Consider the following 20,714-nt stretch of genomic DNA (forward strand, 5'->3'; position numbering starts at 1 on the left):
AGGACAAGATGTGTAGGTAACACATATTCCAGCAGAGAAGTGAATTCATCAGAGAGATGAATCAGAGGAGGAAAGCGCTCTGTCTGCAGTATTTGCAGGATAATTAGGGTTTAGACTGTTTACCAAACAGGCAGCGATAATAAGAAACTGGGTCAGTCAATCTGGACAAACAACTTTATTTCTGGTAATGCATCTATACACTGTACATTCAGTCACTGTAGTATATAAGCATAGCTATTTTCAAACATAATCTCATAAAGTCCTTTACTTTACAATATAGTCCGTGTCGTGAGAGAAGGGGAAGGGCGTTGTTGAAGGAGAGATGAGGGAAAAGGCGTGAAAAGATGAGGGAAACGAGAGATAGATGAATAAGCCAAGCTTTTTTTTCATACTGTATATGTTGTATTAATAAGTGGGAAAGCTTACATTTACCTCTTACATAAAAATATTTCTAGAATTGTAAGGTTTATATAGTATTAGCAGCAGCACAGGGCTAAAGAGATACATGAGGATTAGGGGGAGACAATCTGCAAGTGGCGTAGTCGTGTGTTTGTATGTTTATGTGTGTGTGTGTGTGTGTGCGCGCGCGTGTGTTTGTGTGTGACCCATACTGCAGGTCTGCTATCTGATACTGAACATACTGTTAAAAATATATATGAACTGGTGAAAAAAGTCATTCAATATAAAGACTACAGTAAAAAAAAAAAGGAGAAAAGAAATGGATTAACATGTTTATGTAGGGAATATTCTCTTACGCACTGCATTAACTGTTTTTGAAACATTTCAGTTAAAACACAAATTCCAAAAAAAAAAAAAAGAAACAAAAACAAGACAGCTATTGTAAGAAAAAGATTTCTTTTTGAAAAAGGAAACACCATGTACATATATTATACAATATTGTAAATGAAAAAAATATTTACATTTGAAAATTCTTATTCAAATCTTCACACTGGCTAGTATTTGTCTATTAATATGGACTGTTATTGCTGCTTTACTGTCCATTATTTAGCAAAATGATTCTCCTTTAGAAAACAAGACGTTGTTAAACTGCTTTTTTCTCTTTGCGTGGGAGAGTGAAGAGCCAATGTCATTACCGTCTCCCTTCTTTTGTAGAAAACCATGAGTAAAGTAAACTACACATAGGCTATCAACTCTTTTGAGTGTAAAAACAACTACAAAATGTACCAATTTTAGGTCTGCCAAAGTCACAGACGCAGTGTCGTTCTCTGAGCAACATCAGTAATGTTGGATAAGAAACGGGCTTTCGACATAATGCCCTCTTAATTACCCTCGACATGTCCGCCTCAGGACAAGTCAGCAAACTGGGAATAAACAGTTAAGTCTTTATGTACAACCCAAAGTAACAATTCACCGAAGCAAGTGGCTTTTCAAGATCTTCTATAAAAATTGTTTGAGCATGCTTATCATTGATTTCAAATGAAGAAAAAAAAAAGCACTCATCCAGAGAAAAAAAGCCTTAAGCATCTAGAATTTGTTCAATTGTTCTCTGCATTGAAAAAGGAAAAAAACGTTTTGTAAACTGGTTGGTTTTAGGAATACTGATAAAAAGAGCTGCTGAGTGAGGGAGGGTCATTTAATTTGAAACCTGCAAACAGGAAGTTGATGAGAGGCCCCGCCCCAACAGCTTCATCATCAGTTTTCCTTCTCTGGAAACCTTTCGCCCTCGTCCAGGCACTTGAGGTTTTCCAGCATTGCATTTCTTTTTTTTTTCTTCTTTTTTTTTGTTGTCTTTTGTTTTGTTTTTTTTTTGCAAGTGTGAAGTTTTTTTTTCTTAAGAACAATATATGGTTTGTTGCTTTTTTTTAAAACTTACTTCTTCCTCTTGTAAATAAGACAAATTGCTTTATGTTGCATAACACAATAAAACCCTTACATGTACAGTATCAATGCCCAATAACTGACTATATGTATGGCAAACTTTCTCAAATTTCATGCATAAAGAAAATATGAGTTTTCTATTGAAAAAAGTGAACATAACAGACAAGCAATAAAATATCTCCACGTTTAAAAACAACATCAACAACCAAAGAAAAAAATTAGCATTAACACAATGTACATTCTGATTGCATTGTACCCACTGTGTGATGGCAGATTCATGGTCTCTGCCTGTTGTGATAAAACCAAGATCTGAATCTTGGTACATGTGACTTTTTGTTCAGGCTCCTAAGAAAAAAAAAAAAAAAAGAAAGAAAAAAAAAATCACTTTGATGATGTATAGTATGTTGTTAACAAAGTTTTGTCAAATTTCGTTACGGCTTTTAACCCGGTGCTGAAGCGATGTTTGTGTCATTATATTACATCAGAAAAGGGAGAATGTCTTTCCAAAAAAAAAACTTTCTAACAATCCCAGACTGCGTCAGCAAGCAACAGGCAGAGCCTTTTTTTCTTTCCATTTATTTACAATACTTCGCCTTAAAGAAAACAGAGCAACAGTATTTATTCGAGATGCATATAATCAACAAAATGCTTACTGGGTTTATATGGTAGCAGTTATGTATAAGATGATGTTTTCAAAGTAAGACTGAAGACAATTGTGGGAGTACAATGCATTATAACAGTATTTTTGTTATGACAAAGTGCGATTCATTATTGTAAAGTAAAAAAAAAAAAAACAAAAACAAAAAAACCCAACATATATTTATATTTACATACCTTAATTTAATTAAAATGAACATTTTGTGGTTCTTGCCAAGGGTGGCCCATCCAGTCCACTGTGATTTGATGGTTCTGGTGTCAGTTGGAGTAAAAACATGCTGGCTTTCATCACTCAAATGTTACAAGACAAGAAAACAAGGCCACACACACACATCTGGATTATTTTATCTTTAGAAGATAAAGACATCCGGGTTTTGACCCAAATGCTTAAAAACACATATGGCAGCCAGTGTGTGTGTGTGTCTGTGTGTGTGTGTGTGACATAGTAAGAGCCACACTGGGATGGACACTGTTGGATACTGTTATTGATCATCCAAAACAAGTGCTCGCTTAAAAAAAGGTGCCTTTAGTACAGCATGTTTTTATTTCCAATATCCAGGCCAGGGTTTGACGCAAAGAGAGAAAGATATCGACCCCGATGCAAGTCCCCTCCCCCCCCCCCCCCACCTCCATGACAATCCATGACTTTCGTAAAACAACAACAGGAGGAAAAATCAGGTCGCTCTCAAACTTCAAACTCAATGCTTTTCCCTTCAGTGGACTGTGATGGCTTCCTGAAAAACCGACAAAACCACGGTGGCACTGTGGAAAGTTCATCTGCTTGTTTTGTTCATCTTCTGATTTATTTGTATCTTTTATATTTTTTTTAACTCCAAGAGCACAGAGAAACAAAGAAACTGTCCTTTTTTTTCTTTTTCTTTTTTTTTTTTTAACATATCGCTATGTAGTCTCTTAAATAGCTTATAATGTCTTCAAAATCCTCCTCATCCTTCGTCATGGCGAAGGACGGTGGTGGGAGACGTTTTTTTGGGAACTGTAGGTTAAGTGTGAGCCCCGCCCTCCCGGCTGCACCGCTGCAGCACCTCTCGACAGCTGTATAACTCTAATATAATGTGATCATCGTTTAGCATTCACTGTCACAGACGTCTGTCCAAAAGTCTCACTTCATTTTCTCGTCAGAGAAAATACAGGGACGACCACACCTTATGCTATACATCTGTTTTTCTTTCACTCTTGTGATCCAGTTTGGAGTTCTGTGAGTCTGGAAGGTGCGAGTCAGTGCTTGGTTTAGAAACAGATGCTTCCTTGTTGCAGAATTGTACTTTGCTGTTTCCAGTCATTCTCCAAGGAAAACATTCACCTGACTTTTCATGGGCATGACTGAGCTCACAGGTCCTCATTTCTTCTCTCTGGTCTCTGGTCAGAGGGTGAGAGTCTTTCATTTTTGTGATGTGGAGGGCGAGCGTGATGGACAGTGGTGCGATGTGGCTGGCCCAGGTCTCCTGGGTGTGGTTATGGTCTCAGTAGGGCAGGTGATGTCGGGGATCGTGATGACGGGGTGAACGGTCGGGCGGTGAGTTTGGCTGCTGGGTTAGTTGTCAGCTGACATGTCCTTGGGCGTCACATCCTTGTTGCTGTTGGATTTGGGCCACAGTTGCTGCTGTAGCTCCTTCACCACCCTCTCCAGGTGCTCCCTGGCCTCCCGCTCCTGCAGAAGGTCGGCTCGGAGCTGCTCGCGGTCGGCCTCGGCGTGCTGCAGCTTCATCTGGAGGTCCTCGATCTGGAAAACACATGACAGGAAACAGCTGAAATCCTGACTCCAGGATGGTTTGGAGCAGAATGATCCAACAACTGAGCCTTTTCTACACAACCAACACACACACACACACACACAGTTTTTTAAATATTTCAAGACAGTATCAGTATCTGATATATGTGATGTGGGTTAGGGTCTTGAGACGTGGCCTTTTTAGCACAATGATCTTTGAGAGCATGTTGATACTGGAAGCTTCTGCAGACTTTTATTTCAAATTTGTCCTGTCCTCCTGTTCTCCTGTCCTCCTGTCCCAGGTTGCAGTAACAACGTGAACATCTAAAACATGTTGTCTTGACGACAGCCTTCCAAGGACAAGTGCAGCCTCTGCAGGCAGGCACACGGATGCAGTTGGAGAGCATAACCTCCCTCTTGTTTTGTCTAATCTGCATTTCCCATGGTGCCTGAGGGAAGTCGACGTCTCTTCCTGTTTCCTTTCAGTGGGGGACTTACACGTCTGTGCACTTGGAGCTACACCCATTTATTTTTGACTGGGGAAGAGGAAATGTGCTTTTTTCTTGCCTTCTCTTCTGCTGACCTTGGGAATATTTGAGGGAGTGAATCACTGAAACACTGCAATTACACTGAGGGTGTTGTCTAGACTTTCTACAATCACATTTGCACACATTGGACTGTTGTTTGCATGTCTCCCTGCATGCATGGCCTCGTTTGGCCATATTTAAAGATTTTAAAGGTCAAAAAGCAACAACTAAGCAGATTCTTAAGACCTCGCTTGAATCCTTCGCGATCTTCGTCGACATGCGCAATAACTGACCTGTGCCGAGTATTTCGCACGAAGACGTCCGGCCTCGCAGCCTTTGTCGCAGACCCTCAGCTGCCGGGCCTGCTCCAGTTCCCGCTTCAGACGGATCCGAGACTCGTTGGCTTCCTTCATCTTCTTCTCGCTCTCGGCTCGCAGACGCTCAATTTCCTTCCTCAGGTTTCGCTTTGCCTCGGTCGCCTCCCGCAGCTTCTCCTTCTTGGCCACCCGCAAGAATTCCAGCTCCTGGAAAGAAGAGATTGTAGACGTTAGCTATGAAGACAGGAACTATCGACCTGGGGTTTATATTTAATTAATTAATCACTTTGAAAAGTTTAACAGGTAGCTGTTAAACTACCTGTATAACAGTATAACTGTATCATTCAGAAAATTCACTGTCCCACTGTGCTTATGCAACTGTAGCGGATGCCAGTGGACATATCTGTCACATGGCTGTTTTACTTTGTCTCTGAGCTGTTGACATCCAAAAGCACTGACTTGTTACAGAAGGCTGCAGTATCCATGTCAGTGTTTACATTGAGCCAAGTCAGGGGTTAAGGCAACGTGTGGGCTGACAGAAGTTAGGTTTCCTTCCTCTGAATCACTGAAAGAGTGTGAGTGTGTGTGCACGTGCGTGTGTGTGTGTGTGTGTTGTGGTAACACACCCATAGTCTTCTCATGGGAACCTAGCAGTTGGGACAAACATGTCTGTCATCAAGCTTTGTTAGTTCCCACAAAAAGAGTGAAGAGAAACAATCCCCATCACACCCCTTACTCTGCAGAGGCTTTACATAAGAGCTCTCTGAATACCATCAGGGTTAGGGTTAGTTCAGCTAAACACAGCAAGAAATATACCAGTGGGTTGTTTTAAAGTAAGACCACTGTACATTTAGCTCCAAAGCTCCTCTGAACACTGCCGGAAAGTGAAAGTGGAGTGCTGTCACGCTGAATCGCTTTTCCGTGCTCAGGATGCATTTTGTGTTGCTCACCCACGCAGACTCCTTCGTCTGCATTTTCTTGTTCTCCGTCCAAGGCCAAAAATAAAAATGGAAGTCTGGCCTTTCCCTCTGCAGCAACATCCGCTGTCATTGTTATCACTTGCCAACTTATGTTAAGTTCTGCGGACAGTGATAATGACTCTGAATCCACTTCTGCATTTCGATGCCTAAGCTCAAGTAATGTCCTCGGTGTGCCAACTTTGAAAACTTTCTTTCTAGTTCGATTTCACAAAAAAAAGTTGTGGGAAGTTAAAACGTTGTATGAGTTGTCAGGGGCAGCTAGGGCTGGGAAATCCCATTCTCTGAGCCAACAGTGGCACTCATCACAGAGCATTCATAGGAAACATATTTGTAAGTCATAGTTTGTATGACGTGGGCTGTTATTAGCCAATTAGACAATCACAGCCTCTGCACAGACTTATACTGACACATTTGACTGGTTGACCTTGAATGACACAGAGGTAGGTTTAGGTAAAGCAGCTCCTGTATGTGGTATGATAGCTGAACATACATTCCAAATACCTGTCAAATTGATTTTGGCAGATGAGAATCAAGTATCACTCCAAGTATCAAAAGTCAAGTCAAGATGAGCCCAAGTCATATCTGAAGTCAGTGGAGGCAAGTTCAAGTCAGGTCATGGATTACAAATGACAAGATGGGACTCTGGGAAATCGCCCCAGCAACGTGACCTTTTGACTTCCAAACCTGAATAATGGATTAATAGACATTTTTCAACATAATCACACTGTAACAATCACATGAATGAATGAATGGAGCTCTACCTGCTGGAGGCTGCGTTTGGCCTGCAGGGCTGATCCTAGCTTCTCCTCCTGCTTCACCCTCATCTTAACAATCTCGTGCAGAAACTTCTCCTTTGACTCTTTGGAGTCAAGCCCACTGTCCAGCGCCTGCCTCAGGCTCTCCAGCTCCGACTCCAGCCCCAGCTCTGGAGGGGTCACCGGGGCTGCAATGGGTGTGACGGGTGCGGCTGCAGGGGCGGTGCCCGCGGCCGACGTGACAGTGCAGATGGGCCCTTGGGCGCATGGCGAGCTCAGGTCCTTGGCTGAGCTGCTGGACGAGGTGAAAGATGGTGACGACAGGGAGGACAGGGACGAAGTGACTGTTGGGAGAGAGCAGAGACAAGAAAGAGAGGGTAAGGTTTGTGGAAAAGTTGAACTGTTAAAGGCGAGCCTCATAACAAACGATCTTTACATATTCAGTTGCTGGCACTGAGTTCTTTACTCACATTCGTCACGGCTCTCCACTTCAATCTCCACCTCAGAGTCCCTGTCATCCTGAGGCGGCGGTGGCTTGCTGGCAGTGAAGGACGGAGGGCAGGGGGCCTCTGGTGCCGGTGGCTGGAGCTCCCCTGTGGCTCTTCTCTTGCGAGGCCTGGAGTTGGCTCCTTCGCCCGGAGGTTCACCGCCACTTGGGTGGGAGGTGCTGGGTACCGACGGGGACAAGGGACCCACCTTCCCCAGGGGTAATGGTGTGAGGGCAACATTGGGGGCCACACCATTCTCCAGACTCTTGTAGTTGTAGAAGCTAAGAGGAAACCAGACAGTTGAACTGTATGTCTCATGATGTTTACATGCAATAACTCAAATCAAGAGCACCTCATTAACAAGAGCTGAATTCTAAATATAAGTAAACACAGCCAGAACCATATTGTATGGTCCGATTTGGACAACCTATGCCAAACAGGGTAGAGAAACATTCAAATGAAGAGCCTGCAGCTCTTTCCTCCCACTTCATGAGAAACTGGGCCAGATCAACTGTGATATGGTGCAGCCTGCACTGGCAGCACCATGACAAGTGGGTGCCCACATTATGAGTGTGTGTCAAATGTGTGTGTGAATGGTGGAGTGTAGGAGGCTGTGGTACAGTCAGACTTGACCTCTGTGACACCAGCCCACCCAGACAAGTGAGAGAGTGTGCAGGGAGCTCATCAGATCCAGCTAAACAAAATGGCTATCATCCCTTGCAGTAAAAGCTTCTCTTAGACTCCAGATATTTCACTGTTTTGTAATTAATTTCTTTTGAAGTCAGTTAAGAGCTGTCTCTAGCTTCTATTTTGGATCTGGTCCTGTGCTGTGCTCCTGGTCTCACCTGTCTCTCAGCAGGGCCAGTGGGTGACTGGAGGGCTCCTTATCACCAGCAGAGATATGGGGGGACCAGGGCCTGAAAGCTGACGGCCTCTGCCTGGGCTGGATGCAGTTAAGCCCCTGGAAAAAAGACAGATAGAGACAGAGATAATACTTTAAATCACAAGTAATGGAAATTATATTTAATAATAATACAGCCTGAAAAGTCAGTAAGGGTTATTCCATTTTTGGTTATAAATACTGGTTCTAATACTTATTTGTGTTACAAAGTGCTGTAGGTTGCGGTAAATGCTCGCCGTTCTTTTAATGCAGACAAGTCCATGGATGAGAAGGGTGTGAATGGGATCATGCTAGAGTTTGGCGTGTTGTGTGACAGGAGAGGGCTAAGCATGAAGATTAATTGTTGAAGACAGAGTAAGTATACCTCCACGCTAATTTTTTGGGGAGGGAATATCGATCTTCACAGGGGACATCCATCATTATACTGTGGTTATATTCTGTTACACCGCTCTCTCAAACTTCACCCTATCTCAGTAAGTCAATCTGTGGGACTCATGGTGTCTACAGTTACCCCCCTCTGTTAGCATCGCCTGCCAAATCTAAATTTAAGCGCTACCCTCATCTGAAAACTTCTGTATAATATTACATGACATCTCATCTCATGCATCATTTTCATCATCAACATCTCCTTTCTGAGCTTAGCAGACACCAACCTTGTTGGAGGCGGACAGGGACTGTAGCCAGTCGTGCTGCTTCTCTTTGTCGGCCAGTGGGGATTGTGATGGGAAGTCTTCATGTTTGGGCTTTTTGATCAGGGGGGGATCAGATGCCTGGTAGGAAAAAAAAAAAAAAGACATTGGTTTTAAGTTTTAAAATGTAGGACAGCATTTACAAATGAGACTTGTATTTCACTCAGGGAAAACTCTGAAATCACCAATCAAACTAAATCTGCTCCATGTCAAACAAGTTTGAATGTGTACACACATCCAGGTCGATTATTTTTCCCACGTGATATGAATGCACCTCAGGTTGCCCACTTGGCAGCTGGCTCAGGGCTGTCACACTACAATGTCAGTGAACTGAAAATGCACCCAATACTGTCAGACAGACCAATGGCTGTGTGTGTGTGTGTGTGTGTGTGTGTGTGTGTGTGTGTGTGTGTGTGTGTGGATGCTGGATAGAGGAGTGCCAGCAGAAGTGTCTGATAGCTGTAGTGTGTGTTTAAATTTAGGCGTGGTGTTGACTTTGTGTGTATTTGTGTGTCTTTCTGTAGCTCAGGAAGTTGCTTCAGGGTTACTAAGTTGCACACAAACAAACACACGCACATACAGACACACACACACACACACACTCTCACGCACGCACACACAATCGTGTTTGCTCATGGGCAGCCAAGAGAGGAGGCAAGAGGTGACTGGGGCAGTGTGTGTCTGTGTGTGTTTTGTGTGTGTGTTTGTGTGTGTGTATCTGTCTGTCACACACAGATACACCCATACATACAGACAAGTAGGGGTTTGTTTCTCTTTCCCCCATTAGGCTGGCTTTGTGGCTATGACCTCAGCCTCTCCAAGCTGTGGCTGTCACTAGCTGCCACACACACAGACACACACACCCACCCACCCACGCACACACGCACACACACACTAAGAGAAATTTCACTGCATTTCAGATTGAACAGAGTGTGTGCAGCTTTCCAAATACTCCTGAGCTAACATTTTTCCTCTCTTTTTGGACCATTTTTACAGCTACCTGGATTCACAAAGCCACAGCTGGTGAAGGACAGATTAGACAGCTGATGAAACACAGCAGGAAATGAACTATCCAACTTTAAGTCCAACTGCACAGAGACGGTGCTGCTTTGTATGGCTCTTATGTGAGCATGTAATAAAAATGCTAAATAAAGATAAAATAAAAAACTGTTAATTTTCCAGAGAAAAGGAATCGTATCATTTCTGAGGTGCTTTCTCTTCAAGGATTTAAATCCTGACAGCTTTTAGACCTCATGATCCTCCTTATACAGTGTTCAAAACGATGGTTCTCAACTCGGCGGTCCTGACACCCAATCATGCCAGATGATTGTGGAGAAACAAAATAAAATAACATTAAAAATAAAGTGGGTCACCTGTTACATCACCTGAGGTAATCTGATTATTCTGGAGGGGTCGTGACTCGAAAAGGTTGACAACCATAGCTCAGTTATATAAAACCCACATTCTTGGAAATAAATCTTTCAAAATACAATAAAATAAAATGTGAGGAACGCTACATGATTTTTTCCTGACTACTGAAACAAAGTTCAGCTGTTTACATCTGAACTTACTGTACATGTTTTATGTTTTTCACTCTTTCTCAGTGTTTCGAGGTCCTGTGTTGGAGTGGAGGTCACACATGTAATGCAGATCTGGACTGGATCTGTCAAAACAGCAATTTTTCTAGAGGGGATATATTCACTTCTACAGCTCTCTGTTTCTCTGCTTCACTTTGTGGTGCTCTCTCGCTCTCATGTTCTCTCTCTGAGGATCTCCCTCAGGAATCGACAGTGTTCTGCCAGCAAACTGCTGCAGTGTGCAGGAGTGGACACACACACACACACACACACATACACCACCCCCTGCATGGTGTCAACAGGTGGTCATCTGTAATGGGGTTAGGCACTCTCCCTCTCTCGACCATGCTGGCAGCGTGTCATGCTATGCCACATGTGTGTGTAATCAGAGCTGCTCTTACAGGAAAGTAGCGTGGCTAGACGAGCAAATACCGCCGAGGTCTGCCGATGTGACAGCTGCCCTCGATCCACCTGGCCCTGATGCACAAGTCCATGACTTTCAGTGACTTTCCTTAACAGCATCAGAGTGTTTCCATGACCAAGGATGTCACTTGTGTCTAGTCCTCTGTACAGAATCAGTATAACTGCATGAGCTGTTTGTTGTCTGAGCTCCTATGGTGCATTTATTTGCATCCAACACATTGTTGTCTAGTGATATTTTGAGGTTACTTCTGGTATGTTTAGTCTAAGGGTCTATAAAAAAAAGAGTCAAGTGCAAACAGGTCATGTCGTGAGTAGTGTTGCACCACTTGATGCATATGTCAACACTGTACAAACACATGCTAGATGAAAAGTCTAGGATTCATCAGGATTCACAGGACTGTAACTAAAATATATGTTCAACTAGCTGAAATATTATGTCTAGCTATATATTATATCTTATTTATGCACAAAAAAGCAAAAGGTGTGCACAACTGTGTACTGCTACTTTTTGTTTTTAGTGACATGATTTTAAAATCCCTTTCTTTTTTAATAAGAAGATGGATTTTAATTGTTAAATGTACTAAAGAGACAGAATATGATTCCAAACAATAGTACAGAGGAGAGCTGACTGTGGTCGGTAGGTTTGTGTTCTATCTAAAGATGAAGAGATATGCCCTACATAACAGGGCAGTGAAGCAGGGCTAGAGGCAAGAGGCTAGTCCCTGCAGTTCAGCCCAGAGAGTGGCTGATCATTCACGCACAGACACACGCACGCACACAAACACATACAGTGCTGCCTCTGGGCAGAGTGTCTGTGCCACGTGCCAGTCCTCGTCTCGTGGATTACCAGTTGCCAACGCCGCGGTTCTCCATCAGGGCGAGATCCGGCCCCGGTAATCTTGGACATAGGAGAGCGTCGGGGGGTCAACAAAACTGGCAGCTGAGCTCTTTGGGCTCAGCGGTAGGGGCTTCGGGGAGGGAGAAATCTGCATGTCTCGATTACTGAACAGTGGGACTGTGAGACATGAGGCAAACAGACAGCCGGGCTGAGAATTCCTATTTTAAAAAAAGCTCCTGGGTGATGTCTGTGGCACTGGTTCTCAGAGGCCCATGAGCTGGGGATCCGGTGCAAAAATGAGGACTGGTGTGAGTTCATTATAATATGATTCACTTAAAATGATCCCATTAGAGAGCACGATATCTTCCTATGTGGGTCCCTGGGTGCGTGTGCGTGTGCATACATCCATGCACTTTGCAGCCCACCCCCTTCATGATGCGGGGTGGATTACACAGCATAGACAGGATGTCACACTTCTAAGATAAGACCTGCCGATTAGCTGAGGTGTGTGTCAGACGTGCCCAGACTGCACCGTCTATGTACTCAGCTCCAACACCTCACACTGAGAACACGACACCTCATAATATCTACGCAGTAGCCTTACACTGGTGTCTGGCAGATGACATTTGCCTTTTACTAAAAGTCAGATATCATTTTCTGATTATTATCCAGGCTCCCAGTGAAAAGTTGTGGTTCTCTATCTAAGTTCTCTTTTTTTTTTTTTTTTGGCATGACATTATGGCACAAAATATCAGCACTGGACCTCTGAAGCACATATCTGTCAAATGCTGATTTACAGCCCCTTACTTCACACATGGAAGTTAGTAATATCCCCTGCATGAGAAACTCACAAATCCTCAACAGCATATGTGGAAATAGTGAGAGTGTTAGGCTTGTCTCAGCTGCCATGACGGGGGGGGGGGGGGGGGGGGCATGCAGGGGCTCATGTGTGAGCACGTGTCTAGGCAAGTGGATGTGGGTGTATATGTCTGTTAGTATAGTTCTGTGTGTAAGTGTGGCAGAGACAGGATGGGTGGGGTGATAACAGGCTTCTCGGTTGAAGACTGTCTGTGCCTTTTGAAACCCTCACAGTTTCAGAACACTTCCTCTGTCTGCAGGCCACTGCTGTTTGTCACAGTGAGACAAAACACCACGAACAGCGCTTCTTTAACAATGCACAGCAAAGGATTTCTTAAGGCTCGTACCTTACCAAAACCATCTTTGCTGCACTGCTGCATCTTTTTTTTTTTCTGAAAGAATCTTTATCAGTGTTCCAATGCTACTGCAGCGGACATATATAAAGTAAAGAAAAAAAGGGGTAATTTCTAAATGCTGAGGACACTAAAATGAATATGTATTAGACCACAAAGCCCCAATATTTCCACAAGGCCTCCCATCTGAGGAGGATTCTGAGGACACATGTAGTTTAGAGAAAACTTGCGTAACTGAAACACAGCTAGGGAAGTGAAAATTGTGATTAAAATTGACTCTGTTACACTTTCACTATGTTGACCTTTAGGCAGTTAAATTATATTTCCCCTCCTCAAGCTGTGGACATTCTGAAATGCTCTTAAAGACCCCCAGTGGTCCCACTGTGGGGAAGGAGTGCTATAAAAAACCCTGAAGGAATGCATGAAATGTTCCAAATCAGAGGTGCTTTTTGGAGACACACTGGGTTCTTTATTCTGTTGTACCTTTTTTTAACAAATCAGAAGGGTTGTTTCTGTTAGCTAGTAAACTGAGGAAGCAAAGGGCTACAAATGAGTCAGTCAGGAGAAAGGTCATGGAGAGGTTTTCTCCAGCTGATCAAACTCCATCCAAGCACTTGGTGGAAGAAGAAAATGGCAGATAGGAGGATAAATATCTCTCTATCATGAAGACAGCAGGGAGATAAGATATATTTATGTCAAACACCACCAAAAAAGGCATCCAACTAACGTATCTACAATTAATTTCAAATTCGAGTCCTACTCAGTTAGAGTTACACGCAGTCAAGAAAGCATCAGATTTGGAGAAAAGGTTATTCTTGTTGAACTCTGCTGGAAAGGGCCTGCGAGGGAGCTCAAGGTTTACAGAATCACTGTGTTTTCAAAACTTGATCTCAGGAAATAAGCTCCAGGCTAAGGTGAAACTCGCCTTAGGAAAGTTTTGATGTGAGAATTTCGCATCTTATGGTGTTGAAAACAGGAGTGTCGCCAAAAAAAAAGCCACCAAATCCACTTGGCTTTGAACAGAGTCGCTCTTGTGACAGACAGCCTTTTATTAGGTAACACAGAGTCTGTTTCTTGATACAATCTGTCATTTTCATCTACTCCCCACCCCTCACCTCCCCCCCTTGTTATTTTTTCTGCCACTCCCTCCTCTTGCTGTCTGCCCTACACCCTCCGCCCCACTCTGTTCGTCTATCTGTCTGAGTGCGTTTCCTGTGTCATAGATTACCGGATGTCCTCTACAAACAAGCAAGATTCCAGTCGCAGAGAAAGAAAGCAAGCAGAATAAGTTAGACAGAAACTTCAAGAAGCATGGGTAAACAGGGTCTAAAACCCTTCTGCTACAATCTCATGGAACAAGATGGCTGTCATAAAAACCAAATCCCCCATTATCACCATGAGTACATAACACCAGAAACAAAACTTGTCAATTGATTGTCAATAATTTAATTGATTTGATTTCTAGTATTCCTAAAGTGTAACTCAAATAAAAATACACAAAAGCTGAGCAATGAATGATAACTTTGAATAGTGGCTCAGAGAGTGAACATTTGACAGCAAAATGCTAACTTGGGGACTGTTTAACTAGTTTTTATCTGCAGATTTTAACTGCCTCTCATGGTCTGCCTCTGCAGAAAACTTTCACTTCTAGAAGAATGACAAATAACAAAACTACTAGCTGAAGAAGACTGTGAAACATAGCTGAAAGCTCTGGAAAGTGGCCCTTGTGTTCAGAATGGTTTAGAAACAATATCTTACATAAATAATTTAACAACACATTCAATCATTGAAAAAACTGTTTCAGTGCTGTTTGAATCTTGGGCATTGTTTAAATTACCACTTATCAGTGATGCCACTTCCTTTAGCAAGAAATCTTTTCTGCTTTGATCACATTATGTGCCAAGACCACATGGCTGTCAGAGACAAACAGCTTGTAGTGGTATGGTGCAAAACAGGTTGCCTAACCCAGCATCCCCCCCCAGACTAGGCCAAGATGAAAGGACAAACAACCTATTTTCTTTGCTGTTTCTTTACTCAGGAGGGTGAATGGAGCCGCACCCTGCCTGTGACCTGACTTTGGCCTCCCTGCATGTCTTGCTAAGGGGCCCATAGTGGTGGAAAGGGAGGGGCCCTTCCTGGAGGCAAAGTGAGAGCTTAGCTCGCCTCACACAAAACCGCCACAAAAACCCCACATATGCTGGGAAACAAACAGGTGTCAGACAACATGTCACTTCACTGTTTATGCAAAAAAAAAAAAAAGGGGGGGGGGGCTGACCAGAGACACTCGGGTTCAAGGCTGAATTTATTAGCTGTTGGACTTGGAGCAAACAAACAAGCTGTATGTAGCACTGTAGTTTGCCCCTGGGGTTTGAGCTTGTGCTGAATTGCTGTGAGCAGTGTTGAGAAGGTGAGCTGTTCTGCGTGGAGAGATGATTTTTCACCACCTGTCTATGCTAATGTCTCAGTCAGAATGACACTTATTCCTCTCCTTGTAACTGTGTGCAGTTCATCACTGAGACAAACATACAGGATAAAAATACAGTGAGCACTGTGGCTGCTCACTCAAGTGAGATTCTTCGACTGTGCGTTTGTGGGTTACACACACGCAGAGCTCCAATTTTGGCAACTAGTTCATCCCACCATCGTCTCCTTGGCTGAGGAGTCACAGAGAACAATGGGGCCTCTGTCTTCAATGAAGTAAATAGCAAAAACACTTTACATAGTTACAATCAAACTATTGCAGCACTGCACTGCAAAAGATCAAATTAATGTTATTATTCAAGAGTCTCTGGTACTCAGTCTTGCTGAGGCAGAGCTCCGACTCCAAGATGAACTGGTTTGCTGACTACACTTGAAATGACCTCATCTAATATTCACTTTGATTTTGTGATGAGTAATTTCTCCTGCGCTCAGCACATAAGTAATTAGATTTAGTCCCTTCAAGTTTGGAATTATAAAGAGCAAGTTTTAACTTGTTGAGTGGGTTGAGAACAGTATTACGACTGGAAGGCAAAGGCACCTGCCAGGCAAAAACACAGGACTGTGTGTATATATGCATGTGTGTGCTCAGACAAATGGCAGATGTTCAGACTATCAGGTAGCTGTATATAGAGAGGAGGCCCCAGCAGTACCTGCCTGTACCACCTCTCCTCACATAACCCATCATTTATCCCATTAGCAGGGAAGCTTCTCCTACATTCCCCTGCTACTTGAAAGAAAAACAAAAAGACACTGTGTTTCCACAGTCCTAGCCAAAAACAGCTTGTATTGATACTGCTGCTCCGACAAAATATGCTAGCTCTCCTGTCACCTCCCAGCATTTTCCTGGAGGGACAGCATAATGCTAGAAAACCGACGTTTCAGTTCTTTCTTATTTCAACATTTACATTTGAGAATTTTTTTTCCCAGAAATTTTTATGGCAGCGGGTCTGCTGTTGTTCCTGAGGTCTCCACTTCCAGGAAGAGTCCATGGAGGCTAGTAGACAAAACAGAGCAGAAACCTCCCAGAGCTGCTGTCACTAGCTAGGCTAAAGGTTAAACACTTGTAACAACTGATAAAAACAACTGCCAGAAAACATAAGTTTTCAATATGTGATGAAATGTGTCTCTGATTAAGTCAAAAGGTTGTAAAAATATCTTTGCTGTAGAGCTTTGCATTAACTGCTAACTGTTCAATGCATGAAGTTTGTCCTCAACTGGAACATGTACACATGGTGAATCATGCCTTAGATCGAAGTACAGGTGACAGGTGGATACTGAACCTTAGCATGTTTTTTTTGGAACTGGCCAAAATGTGTTCATAGCATAAATAGTATAAATATCTAACCCTATGCATTTGTTTCTTTTAGTGAACACTGTGCTATTACAAAATGCCTATTTACAAATTCTCAAATATCACAACAATGTGACTTAATGCAAAATCAAAATTTAGGAGCATTTAATCACATTAGCTTTAGGACAAAGGTACCCATCATTAGAAGTTCTCAGTAAAGAGCTGTGCTAGCTTTGCTACATGAAGCCAAGCTATGCTATGCTATGCTACACAATGCTAAGCTAGGTTACTGTCATCACAACTGAAGAGAACAAGAGGCTAAATTAATTTCCCAGTCCCTAAAGGAAAGGATGGACCATTCCCAAACACATCAGTAAAAACACAGGGAAGGACAATGAGGCAAAGAAGGGAAGAAAAAAAGGCAACGAGGGGAAAAAAGTACAGAAACAAGAGAAGAATAAACAGTTTGTGGCAAGGGATCAAGTCTGAACATAGAGCAACAGTCAGACACACAAACAGAGGATTTCTCAGATAAAACTCCTGCTTATCCAAAAGGAAATGAAGACAAGCAGCCTTGTTTTTTGTTCGACCACCGTACATCTGTCTGATGGGTCTTAAATGAACCAATGGTCATAAAATTTTCACAACTTAAGTTCGAACATGGAATCACCAAAGTTGTTCTTTCACAAGTTTCACATGACAACAGTGATATGCATGGAAAGACAGAGTATACTCTAAGTACAAATAATGAGAGGGAGAGCAATGAACGACTCCTCTTGTACCGCAGGCCTTCCCACTGCTGCCTGCAGGCCATGCAGAACAGCTCTGAATGCAAACACACACACACACACACGGAGAAAAAGAGAAGGAAAGGGAAGAGATTGGGAGGTTTGGGAAGGGAGCAGGGTCTCCATTTCCTCTCGCCAAATTTGCTTTGGCAACTCTTTCCGTGGGAATGGTGAGAGACTAGCTCTCCTCAGCCGGACAGAGCCAGGGATCGGCCCACCGAGGAGAAGGAAAGCTCAAAAACGTAAAATGGAGAATGGGGGGGTGGGGGGTAAGTAAATACAGCTGGACTTTTCCATAGATTTTCCTTTTCCATCCCTTTCTTGGCTTGTGCTTTTTTTAGACGGATCAAATGCTAACATTAACAAGTTATACTGATACACTGGAAGTGCTGAATGCAGTGTCATTACCGGCATGTGACCGGCACTGGAATGTTCCTCAACATAGACCCAAAGGTCATATACCCATACACCCTCACAAATGTATGATCAGATAATATCAAATAACAATATTGGCAGATCAATTTATCAGTTGCACTTTTTAATGTTCACATCAAATATTCCACACAAATTTCAAATGTTTTGTGCTTTTTCCCAGAATTTTTCACAACACATCCACATACTCTTAGAGCTAAACTGTAACAGTTTGCTTTAATCTATTTTACAATAAATATGTAATAAATCATGATAATATTCATTATTTTGAGGGTGGATGACACTGATTGTCTGACCTTTGGCATTTAATTAAAGAGCGTATCAACAAAGTGAAGAAAATCCTGCTCATAAAGCATGTTTATGTCTGCAGCTTTGCTTTTAGACCAGACCAGTCTTGAAATAAATAATAAAACTAAATAAAACCAAGAAAAGAATTTAATGCCCCCTTTATGATCTCAGACAACAAATGTTTTAGAGCCATCTAAAAGCAGGATAACTCAATTTGCTCCATTTTTAAACTTGCTCTAATCCCTGCTTATACACTAATGGACATTTTCCATTGATCTGTGTGTGTGTGTGTGTGTGTGTGTGTGTGTGTGTGTGTGTGTGTGTGTGTATGTGTGTGTGTGTGTGTGTGTGTGCCTGCACTTTGGAATGTGTGTCCAATCTCATATAAAGACGTCTGAATGCTTACTAGTTCATAATATTGGAAGACAGCCTAAACCCATACACTAGCTGGTGCTGATGAACATCATTTCCTTCAGCCATACAGAATTTTTGTTTGTGGGTAAAAATCAAAGGCCTGTAGTTCAGTTTTTACAATTCTTGCAGTTACAGTACCTAACTATTTTCATAATTTGGGTTGATTGGCAAAGGCTGTGATGAGCCAGAATTTTGTTTGGCATCAGAGCTGTGGAGCAGCAGAGGGGGGAAGAAAATTCCTGCGTTTACAGCCCTCGTAAATGTTGCTTTCTGCATGGAGGAAGGTTGTAGGGAGGCGCGAGTGAGGAGGAATCTGCTGATGGCTCTTTTCCTTACATTGGTGCAAAGAGCTGCCCCATTTTAAAGGAGGCCAGATGTGAATTATGGGCAACAAGGGGAGTAGTGTGTCTGTGTGTGTGCAGGATCAGGGAATGCGGGGCATAGGGCATATTTCTGCTTGGAGTGTAACGTGCCCTAAGGTTGAGGTTGCTTGTGAAAGGGTTAAGTCGCATGGCTGAGCAAATACATAAATAGTACTGGGGGGGTGGGCATGGATGCTGCTGCCAGCTGGCGTGGAGGCAGAGGGCATAGATGCACACACACACACACACACACACACACACGCACGCACACACACACAAATCCGCGGTTTGATTTCTAAGTATTACTTACAGGGCACTGGAACACCAGCAGGCATTTCGGGTACCCCAGTCCAGCCCGCACTGTAGCAGATGCCTTGACATGTGACAACCTAGCCAAGACTGCTGTGCAAACATGCACACAGACACGTGTGTATGTATGTGTGTGTCTGTGTGTGTGTGTGTGTATATGTTTCCACACTTGTTTGAAGTCACAATGCCTTATGCAAACATACACACAAATGCAAACACACCAAAAAAAGCAAACCCTCCCACTCCCACACATCAAAGGAGCTCACAGCAGCAGAGTGAAGCTGCAGAGATGGGCCTCATCCCATAATGATAAATCACATCCCAACACCTAAAACAAACCCTCAGCCCTTCTTAACTGCACTGAGATTGGCACCACAAACAAAACAGATGACTAGGTGCTGACGGACACCCTCCCTGTCCCACTTCCTACGAACACACTCTCTCTTTTTGCATGACGTTTTCACTAAATTGGGAGGATTAGGACAGGTTTAAGGTTTCTGGAATTATGTCAGGTTACAATATGAAATCTGACATGAAGAATTTGCAGCGTTCCTTACTTGTGTCCACAACCTGTTCATGTTTCTTGATTTTAGAAAAGGTTTTGGGTAGATTTACTAAAATGGGACAAGGGAATGGCTAATAATGGTTTGCCATATTGTGAGTGCATCATGTGTCCTTGTAATCATGTGCACTGGCACTTTGCCGTGCGTGGATCCTCCTGTCAGAGAGGAGGATGAGGGGGATTTAAGTGAGGGTGGGGGCTTGCAGTCAAATCCCATCTCATCTTACAGGCATCATTACGCCTGCTAAAGCCTCATCCCTGGAGCCCTCCACTACCAGGGACCAGGACAGACCACCAATTACAGTCTTAACCTCTCTCTTGCCCTCTCTGTCTCTATCTCACTGACACCTACAGCTGGAGGGGGGGCAGGGGTTGATAAAGATGCTGCCTCATGGGAGACTCTGAAAGCTCCCGGCATTACAGACATTATCTGCTGAGCTGGAGTAAAGACGCAGTGTCCCCTATCTGTGGTTCACCGCCACACTTCTACCATGGCTACAATGCATCATGAATAATGAAAACTCTATAATGACATCTTAAACTTCTATTATAAGGCTCCACTGAGTGATGCATAAATATAGAAGCAGCACTGATCTCACAGACATTGTGGTAAAGAGTATTTGGACAAGACAGACAGGTACACTGTAACAAACTTCTTTTACTGGTGTATTACTCAGGGCTATAGTACTCGAGTCAGCCAGGGCATTGCAACCACATTCAGATAAACTGAATAGCATGCAAAGGATTTACTTGGTCTGTTTTGCAAAGGAAACGGATGCAGCCCGGAACTTGTAAGACATGATATTCATTTCAGTTAATGCTTCCAGGATACAGCCACAATACAAATAAAAAGGGC

At 43.0% G+C, this 20,714-nt stretch overlaps 2 protein-coding genes across 3 annotated transcripts in view; one reads left to right on the plus strand and one right to left on the minus strand.

Moving 5' to 3' along the window:
• The window catches only part of LOC121199043 (tumor necrosis factor receptor superfamily member 14-like), a 751,306-nt gene that overhangs the window by 403,986 nt on the left and 326,606 nt on the right, over nucleotides 1-20,714 (plus strand). The window lies entirely within an intron of this gene.
• skia (v-ski avian sarcoma viral oncogene homolog a) overlaps nucleotides 161-20,714 on the minus strand; it is a 70,316-nt gene continuing 49,762 nt past the window's right edge. The window contains exons 2-8 of one of the 2 annotated variants that reach the window (XR_005896334.1): nucleotides 8,847-8,963; nucleotides 8,138-8,253; nucleotides 7,275-7,573; nucleotides 6,811-7,148; nucleotides 5,046-5,276; nucleotides 2,674-4,237; nucleotides 161-2,184 (exon numbers count right to left, since the gene is read on the minus strand). Coding sequence is in view for 1 of the 2 variants with exons in the window: in XM_041062351.1 (XP_040918285.1) it covers nucleotides 4,049-4,237; nucleotides 5,046-5,276; nucleotides 6,811-7,148; nucleotides 7,275-7,573; nucleotides 8,138-8,253; nucleotides 8,847-8,963 (1,290 nt within the window). In the remaining variant the exon portion in view is untranslated. Of the gene's footprint in view, nucleotides 4,238-5,045; nucleotides 5,277-6,810; nucleotides 7,149-7,274; nucleotides 7,574-8,137; nucleotides 8,254-8,846; nucleotides 8,964-20,714 lie in introns of both variants that reach the window. The other variant, XM_041062351.1, reaches the window with a different exon arrangement.

Source organism: Toxotes jaculatrix, chromosome 2, assembly GCF_017976425.1.
Source record: "Toxotes jaculatrix isolate fToxJac2 chromosome 2, fToxJac2.pri, whole genome shotgun sequence".
NCBI classification, from domain to species: Eukaryota; Metazoa; Chordata; class Actinopteri; family Toxotidae; genus Toxotes; species Toxotes jaculatrix.